The 12,054-nt window shown below is 42.2% G+C and overlaps 1 protein-coding gene across 2 annotated transcripts in view; it reads left to right on the forward strand.

Moving 5' to 3' along the window:
• The first annotated feature begins 504 nt into the window (after window positions 1-504).
• LOC132819617 (polymeric immunoglobulin receptor-like) overlaps window positions 505-12,054 on the forward strand; it is a 28,957-nt gene continuing 17,407 nt past the window's right edge. For both annotated transcript variants that reach the window (XM_060831198.1, XM_060831199.1), the window contains exons 1-3: window positions 505-746; window positions 7,596-7,940; window positions 10,095-10,439. In XM_060831198.1, coding sequence (XP_060687181.1) covers window positions 557-746; window positions 7,596-7,940; window positions 10,095-10,439 — 880 coding nt within the window. In that variant the 5' untranslated portion in view covers window positions 505-556. The remainder of the gene's footprint in view (window positions 747-7,595; window positions 7,941-10,094; window positions 10,440-12,054) is intronic.

Here is a 12,054-nt window from a genome sequence, read left to right on the forward strand (position 1 = left end):
GACCCAGCAACACTGAATGAACAGTGATATATTTTCAAGTCAGAATGGTAAGTGGTTTGGAGGAGATATTGCAGGGGTTGGTGGTCCCATGTATCTGTTGCCCTTGCCTTTTCAAATGGAAGTGAATGTGGGTTTTGATTGTGCTGCAGAAGACATTGACGTGTCCAAAATGTCGAAGAGATTTTCAACAGAATTAAAAAATATTATTTCACACTCTGTTTATTTAATTATTCCTGTTCCTGTTGATGGGCTTTGATCTGTATCGGTTCCGACTGCAGCTCAATGGTTTCGTGTTCTCTTCTGTTCTCTCTGTTTAACTCAAAACTCCCATGACTCTGTCAAATCCTTTCAGTATGGCAGTACAGGGAATCTGGTCCTGTGGAAATAAAAGTATTGTTTTTTTTTCTTTAAAGGTATCAATGGTCCAGTTGTTCTCCAGTCTCCGAGCCTGGAACGTGTCACCGAGGGCCACACTGCCCAGTTGCAGTGCACCATGTGGAACGCCGCAGTGACACACACTGATGTTCACTGGTACCGACTGTCCCCAGAGCAAATTATGGAGCGAGTTTTAACAGATCCAGGAAGTGGCTCCACACAATGGAGCACAAGATTCCAGCCTTCCAGAGACTCTTCCAGTAACAGCTTCATTCTGACCATCACAAACGTGCAGCCCAGTGACACTGGGGTCTATTACTGCTCAATCTGGGGAAAGATCTATGGGAGAGGAAGCCAGCTCATTGTAGACAGTAAGTAGAGTTTACATGACAATCACCTCCAACAATAACTTCTTGCCCAATGAATGAATTGGAGATCGGTTTGTGATCAAATGCTTGAGGATGTGATGGAGAGTGATCTTGGGAATGGATTCATTGTGAGGAGGAGGCTGAGCTCAGGTTCAATGTTGGTAGTCAGTGGGAAGAAAGGGAATATTTTTGTGACAATGGGAGGAGGATTTTGTGGGAAATGTGCTTTCTCTTTTACTTGCCCCATTGTGGGAGATTGGGCAGCCAATAATAGATCAGATGTAACGCAGAAAGATGTGAGGATACTCAGACTGGGAGGAGAAATAAGAACAGTGGAGACAATTTTATTTAAAAGTGCAATTCTAATGGGTGCACAAGAGCAGACAGAGCTGGGAGTATACTCCATCATTAAAATAAGTAAAGAAATGTGTAAGAACCACTCTGTAAAATTCTGTAGCCAAACGAAAGCATTGACTTCACCCAATTCACATGAAAGTGAAGAAATTCTGAGATATCAGCACATTCTAACTTCTGATGTGATGTCCTTGCTGCACTGGGATGGTCTTGCTTTCAGGTCTTTTTTTTCTCTACAAATGGCAGGAATATTCCTGCAGAGCCGTGTTACCTAGTCTGTGAATGAATGCATGTGAGATTAATGGGATGTCTTGGGATTAATGGGATTAATCACAAATAGAAATGCAGTTGTTGATCACGTTTTCTGCTTGCTTCAAAAATCTGTCTTGCTGATAATAAATGTCAAGTTTGAGGTCATTAATCAACCTGCTTTTTGATGACTTTGGCTTGGAGGACTGAAAATAGACAAAATGGCTGCAGTGTCGATTCGGGGACAGATTTAGTATGACTTGTGGTTAACTGGGGCTTTATTACTCGTACTTCCCCCCCCCCCCCATTAGAGTCTAAACACTGATGAGAGGTGTATGGTTTCTATATAATTTTAATATCACTTAGTTTGGAATTTGGACTCTGAACTAGTGGCATGTATGTTTTGATTCTAGTGTATGAGAGGATTTAAAGTTTAAAATGACAATATTTCTGGAGTGATGATTGACTTTTTAAAAATAAATCAATCTGACACAAACAATTCTTGGAGTGTGAATGGGAAATTGTTTGTACTGGGAGAGATTTTATGAGCAGACAAAGTGAACATTGAAATCATTAGGGTGCTTACAGGTTGATGGAATTGGATTGTATTTCATTTCAGAGAGGCACATATTACTTGGAAAGCCTGATTTTTCTAATTCACAGAGTTCAGATGGGTGATTAGATTAGATTCCCTTCAGTGAGAAAACAGGTCATTTGACCCAACAAGTCTATGCTGACCCATCAAAGAGTAACCCACTCAGGATCATTCCCCTACTTTATGTTTACCCCTGACTAATGCACCCATGGCCAATTCACCAGACCTGCACATCTTTGGATTGTGGGAGGAAACTGATGCACCCAGAGGAAACCCACGCAAACATGGGGAGAATGTGCAAACTCCACATAGACAGCTGCCTGAGGCAGGGATCGAACTCGGGTCCCTGGCTCTGTGAGAGACAGTGTGAACCATTTAGCTACCATGCCACTCAAAATGTGTTCAGTATTTAAACATTTTCTGCTGATGAAAGGTGATAATTTTGAATTGATAAGAGTAGAGGACCTCAGGAGAAGCAGTTTAAGTTGAGAATTGCCACCCTGAAAATGCCACAATTATCCCAACTCCCTGCCGTTGGGTAGTCAGTAAATCCTCTGTCCTTACAACCACGACATTAAGGATTCTCAATGTATTAATGTGTGGTACCTTATCAAAAGCACTTATTTAAATTCAAATTCATTATTGACTGGATCCCCTTCATCTATCCTGCTTCTTAGCTCATCAAAACATTCCAATACATTTGTCTGGCATTATTTATCCTTAATGACACCATATCGACTCTGCTGAGTCAAACGAGTCATTTCTAAATGTTCTGTCTATACCATTATCACCATCATAATTATCATTACTATTATCACCATTAATATTATTGTTAATATTATTGTTGCTATTACTTGTGGGTGAGTTGCCTTCTTGAACTGCTGCATTCGATATGCTGCAGGTAGATCCATAATGCCCTGAGGGAAGGAATGCCAGGATTTTGACCCAGTGACCATGATGGATGAAGTAACTCCACAAAAGCTGGTATCTCGTCACCAAGCCACCCTTTTATTGACATGTGCAGAGTCCTTGACACTGATCCATCTCCCTCAGGGCCAGCTCCCAGAGTGATCATGTGATGATGCTACTTCTTTAACAAGATTTTGTTGTCCTTGGATGTTTTTTTCAGCGACGTAATAATGACACAGATTCCAAAAAGTCTGGGCTTGGATGGGTTTTAAGGCCAGTTTGATTATAGTTCACAGATACTGCTCAGTCAAAAGGCTTTTGCGTTTTAAAACATAAACACTGGTACATTGAAAAGGGAGTGGCCAGTTCTCCCAACTCAGCTTACTCTGGTTCGGTTTGGTTTGGTTTTAGCAGTCCGGCTATTCACTGAAAGCAGTCAAGCAATTGTAAAACCTGCTGGACCCAAAGAAGCAGGTCCATGCTGATCCTCTCTCTGACTCCTCTCCTGCAAGACCCTGTGTTTGATTTTACCTTCTGTGCCAAGAGGAGTTTATGGGGATTGTTGCGAGTACTTTGAACAGCTTCATTAAGTTGGGATAATCTATTGGATTTTCAAATAGGTTAAGTTCATCTATATTCTGTTCTTAGTGAGTTTTGAGAAGATTTATAGCTCAGGTTGAGGTTCTGGATGTAGGTTTGCTTGCTGAGCTGTAAGGTTCATTTTCAAATGTTTCGTCACCATACTAGGTGACATCACCAGTGAACCTCCAGATGAAGATGTTACCTATTATGATAATGAAACATCTGAAAATGAACGTTCCAGTTCAGCAAGCAAACCTACATCCACATCCTGTTCTCTTTTGCCTGTGTTTCATTCAGTAATCTTGTAAATAAATTCTGGCTTGTTTAAAATGATGTGGTTTGACTAACAGCATCCGTCCTGGAATATTCATGTTGCACCCACTAAAACAGCAAGCAAAGTTAAGGTCTGGGAGACTTTCTGAAAACGTTTTGAGGGGTTCTCGACTGGTCCATAGCAGATTGGGGGCTGTTTGCAGGATTTGTTCTTTCACTCCAATTTGGGATTCAGGTTGTTGGACTCAAAGGCAAAGAGTGGTCGGTGTTAGTGTCTTTTGTTCCGGGTGTTGAATTCAGTGATTTAAACAGTGCTTAGGAGAGCAATGGCTCTTTCGGTCACCAAGAGGTTTCTGGGTGTGGAAGAAGTGACTTTGGGGTTTTACAAGAGGTGGTTAAGGCCAAGCTGCTGGAATTATCAGACAAGCTGGGGTTGGAGCTGCCTCCTTCCATGAGGAAAGGAGAGAAAATTGCAGCAATAATTCAGCATTTACATTTACTGGTAATGCCATTAGAATCTTTAGAGATGGCTAATATTTAATTGAAAATGAAACAGTTTGTATTATGATTAAAAGCAGAGGAAAGGAAGAACGGATTAATGGCTTTACTAGAACAAAAAGAAAAGAGAGAAAAGGAGCAAGAAAGAGTGAGATAAAGAGAAAGAAAGAAGAGAGTAAAGGAAGAAAGAGAGGGAGCTTGAACTTCAGAAATTGGCACTTAGCCTGGAAAGCCAACTGAAAAGGATGGAGCTGAAGACTGAAGGTAAGCTGAGTGAGGAAGAAAGTGATGATGAGCAAACTCATGGTAGTTAAAGGCCTGGGGAGAAACTGTTTAAATATATTCAAGCATTGTCTAAATTTGATGAGAAGGATTTGGAAGCCTTTCTCATCTCATTTGAAAAGGTGGCTAAACAAATGCGATGGCCCGTGACCATGTCGGTTTTGTTGATCCAAACAAAACTTGTAAGTAGAGCTAGTGAGGTATTTGCATCACTATCAGAGGAACTATCTGGGGCGTAAGAGGAGGTGAAGAGAACCATCTTAAGTGCAGATGAGCTGGTACCTGAAGCCAACTTGGTGAAAGTGAGGACTGCAGATGCTAGAGATCAGATTCAAGATGAGAGTCCTTGGATGCTGCCTGACCTCCTGAGCTTTTCCAGCACCACTGTCACCTTGCACCAGAAGTCTCCAGGCAACATTTCAGGAATCTAAGGAGGGACACGAGTCAAACCTACAAACAAAGGAATTTTGATAGTTGGATACGGGCAGTAAAAACAAAGCAAAGATTACTATTTAAAAATTCACCTCCTAAATTAGTGAGAACTCATATGGAAGAGCACTGAGTTAAAACAGCAAGATTAGCAGCTGGAATGACTGATGGTTATGAGTTGGTTCATAAATCAAAGGTTAGCTTCCAAAATCAATTTCAGTCCATGGGGGATGGAAATTGGGGAAAAGAAAATTCCTCACATGGAGACAGAAAGGTAGATCTTGGTGATGATCATAAGGATAACTTGCCATGGGTGAAAAAGGAATCCTTGAAGGTGAAAGGGAAGTTAAAAAGCTTTCATATTTTCATTGCAATAAAGTAAGCCACATGAAGTCACAGTCGTGGTGAGTTAGGAAAAGGACTGGGAAGCCAGATATAGGAAAACAGGATAAGCCAGTGACTTTTATTGGAGTGGTCATGGAAAGCACAGTGGAGGCTTGGAAGCTGCACCAGAATGTACAAGCTGGTCAGAGGTTGGCTAAGGAGGAAGTGCCAGATCTTTTTAAACCATGTACCTGCAAAAGTAAAGTTTACCTGAATAGGCCAGGAGCAGCAGGTAAAGAGGTTAGAATATTAAGAGATACAGAATCGTCTCAATCTGTGATGCTGAAAGATGAGGATATACGTACGTCTGAAGGACTATTGCCAGAAAAGGTATTAGTACCAGGAATTCAAGATAAGACAAGAAGTTCTCAATTATGTAAAGTGAGCTTAGAGTGTCCAGTGAAGAATAGAAACATCTTGGGAGGAGGACTGGACAAACTCTTAGCTCTAGGAATACAATTTGTCCTTGCTAATGATATAGCTGGTTCACAGGTCAGAGTGCTACCTACTGTGATTGGACAGCCAGCAGAAACTCAGGCAATTGAATTATTGCAGGACACATATCCTGGGACTTTTCCTGACTGTGTGGCAATGATGCTACAAAGTCACTAGTTGAAACAGTGAGATCAAAGTGTACTAATAAGATAGTTGAATTGGAATAAGCAGAGACCCTGTTTCATCTGTTGGTTGGCACAAACTGAGAGTAGATAGATGATTGAGCAGACATCTTTAGCTCAGATAAATTAACTGAGTTACTGCAGAAAGATGAAAATATAGAGCAATTGGACCAAAAGGCATATGCAAGAAAAAGTTATAAATCACACAACACCAGCTTATAGTCCAACAGGTTTAATTGGAAGTGCTAGTTTTCAGAGCACCGCTCCTTCATCAGGTGGTTGTGGAGGACACAATTGTAAGACACGGAATTTAGGGCAGAAGTTTACAGTGTGAACTTATATGTAACTGAAATTATACATTGAAAAATACCTTGATTGTTTGTTGAGTCTTTCATCTGTTAGAATACATGACAGTTTCACTTCTTTCATAGGCACAACACATACCTTTTTTTTTAAAGTTACATTCTCAGGTAAACTGTAACAATTGGTGTCAGCTAGATAATATGTTGACGGTGTTAGCCCCCTGTGTTCCTTGTCTGACAAGATATTTTTCAATGTATAATTTCAGTTACATCACACTGTAAAATTTTGCTATAAATTCTGTGCCTTACAATAGTATCCTCCACAACCACCTGATGAAGGAGCAATGCTCCAAAAGCTAGTGCTTCCAATTAAACCTGTTGGACTATAACCTAGTGTTGTGTGATTTTTAACTTTGCACACCCAATCCAACACTGGCAAAAGAACCTGAAGGTTATTATCATAAAAATTAGGTCTTAATGAGGATATGGAGACCATCACATATTCAGGTAGATGAGAAATGGGAAGAAGTTAGTGGGCGGCACGGTGGCACAGTGGTTAGCACTGCTGCCTCACAGTGCCTGAGACCCGGGTTCAATTCCCGCCTCAGACGACTGACTGTGTGGAGTTTGCACATTCCCCCCGCGTCTGTGTGGGTTTCCTCCGGTTGCTCCGGTTTCCTCCCACAGTCCAAAGATGTGCGGGTCAGGTGAATTGGCCATGCTAAATTGCCCGTAGTGTTAGGTAAGGGGTAAATGTAGTGGTATGGGTGGGTTGTGCTTCGGCGGGTCGGTGTGGACTTGTTGGGCCAAAGGGCCTGTTTCTACACTGTAAGTAATCTAATCTAATCTAATCTAAAACACGTCATATTGCCAGTGGGTTATCTAGCCTGGTACATAACAAGCAGAACCTCTAACACTCCTGTTTTTATCTGTCAGCCAGGTCTCCCTGGTTGAACCCAAACAGGGACTGACCACATTAGAGTAACTCCAAAGAAACAATGATATATTCCTAGACAGGATGATGAGTGGTTTGGAGGCGAACTTGCAGGGGGTGGTATTCCTCTTTATCTGCTGTCCTTATCCTTCTCAATGGAAGAGAACCTGCTGCAGAAAAAAATGGCGCATCTAAATTGTTGATCAGATTCCGACAAGAGTTGGGAAATATTATTCAACATGCTGTTTATTTAATTACTTCTGTTTATGTTGATGGATCTTTTCCATCTAAATCAGCCACAGAATCATCTCAATCATTCAGTGTAATAATGTGTTCTCTCTGTTTAACTCAAAATTCCTACCACTCTGTCAGATCCTTTCAATACAGCAGCACAGAGAATCTGCTCTTGTGGGAATAAACTGATTGTTATCTGTTTCTTTAAAGGTATCACTGGTCCAGTCCTTCTCCAGTCTCCAAGCCTAGAACATGTCACCCAGGATCACACTGCCCGGTTCCAGTGCACCATGAGGAATGCCATAGTGACACACACCGGTGTTCACTGGTACCGACTCTCTGCAAAAGAAATTATGGAGTGGGTTTTAACACATCCAGAAAGTGGCTCCACAGAATGGAGTCCAGGATTCACTGAGCGATTCCAGCCTTCCAGAGACCCCTCCAGTAACAGCTTCATTCTGACCATCAAACACGTGCAGCCCAATGACAATGGGGTTTATTATTGCTTAGTCTTGGGAAGGATATATGGGGGAGGAAGCCAGCTCAATATCACCAGTAAGTATAGTTTACATAACAATCTCCTCCTGCGTTAAGGGCGGCACGGTGGCACAGTGGTTAGCACTGCTGCCTCACAGCGCCTGAGACCCGGGTTCAATTCCCGACTAAGGCGACTGACTGTGTGGAGATTTTACATTCTCCCCGTATCTGCGTGGGTTTCCTCCGGGTGCTCCGGTTTCCTCCCACAGTCCAAAGATGTGCGGGTCAGGTGAATTGGCCATGCTAAATTGCCCGTAGTGTTAGGTAAGGGGTAAATGTAGGGGTATGGGTGGATTGCGCTTTGGCGGGTCGGTGTGGACTTGTTGGGCCGAAGGGCCTGTTTCCACACTGTAAGTAATCTAATCTAATCTAATCAATAACCTCCTACCCATTGAATGCATTGGAGATCAGTTTGTAATCCAGAAGATTGGGGAGGTAATGGAAAGTGATGGCAGGAATGGATTCACTGTGGGGAGGAAGCTGACCTCAGGTGCAGCAATTTGTTTAATTGTTTTGTGAGATGTGGGTGTCACTGCCTGGACCAGCATTTATTGCCCATCCTTGATTGCCCTTGAGAAGGTGGTGCTGAGCTGTTTTCTTGAACCACTGCAGTGACCCATTGGTTGCCATTCCTGGGTTTAGGTTGGGCTCCTATACATTCTATAAAGACGCTGCTAAACGGTTCTTCAAAAGCTGTGATTGGAATTAAAGGTGAAGCTTTAATTGAGGGTTGGAGATTCCCCAAGTCCAGACATGGACCAGCCTGTCTGGTAAAATTTAACATCTTTGCTTAATCTTGACCAATAAAAATGTTTTAATATTTTAGACTGTGTGTTACTATTCCATAAGTGACCTGCCATTAGAGTTTCATGAGCTAGTTTGAAAAATTCCATTCTGGTTCTCAGATGAAGTGACCACCTGATGGACCACAGCCTATTGCTCAGCATCTGGTATTTGGGACTGTCTCTATCTCTTTATTGATACTTTTTCTTTCAAACAATAACTCTCACAGACCATTTCTGATTCCATTTCTGTGGATAAAAACAGAAATCGCTGGAAAATGTCAGCATCTGTGAAGAGAAATTAGAATTAATGTTGTGGGTCCAGTGACGCTTGTATAGAACTGATGGCAATGAGGGAAAATGATGTTTTTTATACAAAAGATGGGGTGGGGAGGAGGGTGAGTGTAAAAAATAGATGGAGAGAGCCCAGTGTGAGAGAAAAACTGTTGGACGGACAAAAGAGTGGGTAATGGCCAGTCTGGAGGAATCAGCAGCTGCTGATGGGGACAGTTAGTGGCTGACAATGGGTAGTGTATGGTAGCTGCCTGAGTAATGGTAAGGCTTGGCATGTGGGGGAGGGGGAAAGCATGGGGAAAGGTTCTCAGTCTCTAAAATTATTTTACTCGATATTGATTCCAGAAGGCTGCAGGGTAACCAAGTAGAAAATGAGGTGCTGTTGTTCCAGTTTGCTCTGAGCTTCACGAGAGCACTGCAGCAAGACTGAGACAGAGATGTTGGCCAGGGAACACGATGGTGTGTTGGAGTGGTTAGCAGCTGGGAGCTTAGGGCCTTTGTTTGCAGACAGAATGGAGGTGTTCTGAGAATCAGTCACACAGTCTCCATTTCATTTCCCAAATGAAGAGGAGACCAAATTATGAGGAGTGAATACAGAGAATACTCAGGGGCCTGGATAGAGTAAATGTGGAGAAGATGTTTGTTGGAAAGAGTCAGATCCAGGGCACAGCCTTACAGGGAAGGGATGATCAATTACAGCTGAGCTAAAGAGGAATTTCTTCAGACAAAAGGTGGTAAATCTGTGGAACTCATTGCTGCAGAGTGCTGTGGAGGCCAAGTAATTGAGTCTATTTAAGACAGGGATAGATAGGTTCTTATGAACAAATGGATAAGGGTTATGGGGAGAGAGCAGGAGAATGGGATTGAAACATATCAGCCATGCTCGTATGACAGAGCAGACCTGATGGGCTGAATGGCCTAATTCTGCTCCTATATCCATGACCTTATGATCTATAATGTCATGGTTAGCTTGAATAATTAACCCCACTGGTTCACTCTGATACTCTTACCATCTGTCCTTTCTCATTCACTCTAAATTAGAGTTCTTCAGAACATTCAGATGAGCTTTAATTTAGTCATAAATTTTCTCTTAAAGATGCAAATGTCCCGGTCCTTCTCCAGTCTCTGAGCCTGGAACGTATCACCGAGGGTCACACTGGCCGGTTACAGTGCACCGTGAGGAACGCCGCAGTGACACACACTAATGTTCACTGGGACCGGGAGAAAGCAGGAAATAAGGTGGAGTGGGTTTTAACACATGACATGAGGAACATCACACAATGGAGCCCAGGATTCACTGAGCGATTCCAGTCTTCCAGGGACCCCTCCAATAACAGCTTCATTCTAACCATCACAAACGTGCAGCCCAATGACACTGGGGTATATTACTGTAAACTGTGGGGAGATATCAGTGGGAATGGAACCCAGCTGACTGTAACAGGTAAGTCTTGTTTACCTTAGAATAATCTGATACAGTAACCATTTCCACATGGATTTATTGGAGAGGAGAATGTGTTAAATTCCTCTGGGAAAGAGAAAGCAGCGAGCTCGATATAAACATAGAACAGTTACCTTCTCTTCTTTTACTCACAGATAGAATAAACGGTTTCTCCTCTTGGACCAGATCCTCAATCTCAAACTCTTTCTCTGTCTCTTTTTTTGCTTCTCCATCTTGTTTGTTCTCAGTGTTGGATTTAACATTCCCCTGTCTCTGTCTGGTTTTGGTTCATTCATTCTTGGGATGTGGCCAAGGGCTGGTACTTGTCCATTGTGAATAGCCCTTGAGAAGAAATGTCTTCTCTGCTACAGGAAGCAGCTGAGGCCAAAACATTGAATGTCTTCAAGGGAGAGTTAGATATAGTTCAAAGGGTAAGGGGAGAATGCGGAAACAAGGAAATGAGTTGGATGGTGAGCCATGAATATACTAAAAGGTGGTGCAGGCACAATGGGCTGAATGGCCTACTCCTGGTCCTAGTTTGTATGATTTGAGCAGGTGATGGTGAACTGCCTTCCTGAGCTGTTGTGGTCCTGTTGGTGTTGGGATGTTTGACCCAATGACACTGAAGGAACAATGATGATACACTGTATATATCTGAGTATAAGTCGATCTCATGAAAAAGTCGTCCCCCAATTTTTTGTCTAAAAGTCTGGAGTTTTCCATACATCTCATGTCAAATTTGACCCTGGTTCTTCACAGTTAACAGACCAACAGTTATGAATCAGTGTGACTGTCCATTGCCCTCCACTCCGGCATTCCAGTCAGCTGGCTATACCACTCTGTTCCGGGTCTTCCAATGCACCAGTCATCATATTCTAATCCAGATTTTCAGAATTATTATAATTCTTGTGTTTTTTTCTTTATCCATTTTGAATTTAATTTTGCTCCTCAAATGTGGTAACCCTGGAATAGTCGACCCTCTAAATTTAACTTTAAAGTAGACAAAAAATTCCAACTATTACTTGGGTATCTATGGTATGTGTAGACCCACATGCACTTGATGGTACTTGGAACTGGGATATGGTATGACAGTGCCATTCTACTGTAGTAGGCAGAATGGAGACAGCTATTTTGTCGATAAATATTTGATAATGGCCATAGTTCCTTTTCTTTTTGTTGTACATTACTTTATAAAGAGATCTGGCTCTAGTTTGTCCATTTTTGACTCATACTAAGCATGAATTTCATCCCCTTGAATGCAATACTCCTGTAATAGTCGACCCCTAATTTCAGCTTTAAAAAACCATTTTAAAATTTTAACTTTTACACAAGTTATATACAACATTTCTAAGTCAGGATAGTGAGTGCCTGCAGGGGAACCTGAAAGAGATGCTGCCCCATGTACCCGCTGCCTTTGTCCTTTCAGATGAGAGAGGCTGTAGGTTCAGAAGCTGCTGTTGGAGGAGCCTTGGTGAATTACAGAAGGGCATTTTAGAGATGTTACATACTATGGTACATCAGTATAAAAGGGAGTGAACGTTGAAGGTGTTAGTTGCGGTGTCAATCAGGCGGGCTGCTTCCTTCTGGATGGCATGAAGCTTCTTGAATGTTGTTGGAG

This window comes from Hemiscyllium ocellatum, chromosome 10 (assembly GCF_020745735.1).
Source record: "Hemiscyllium ocellatum isolate sHemOce1 chromosome 10, sHemOce1.pat.X.cur, whole genome shotgun sequence".
Lineage (NCBI taxonomy): Eukaryota > Metazoa > Chordata > Chondrichthyes > Orectolobiformes > Hemiscylliidae > Hemiscyllium > Hemiscyllium ocellatum.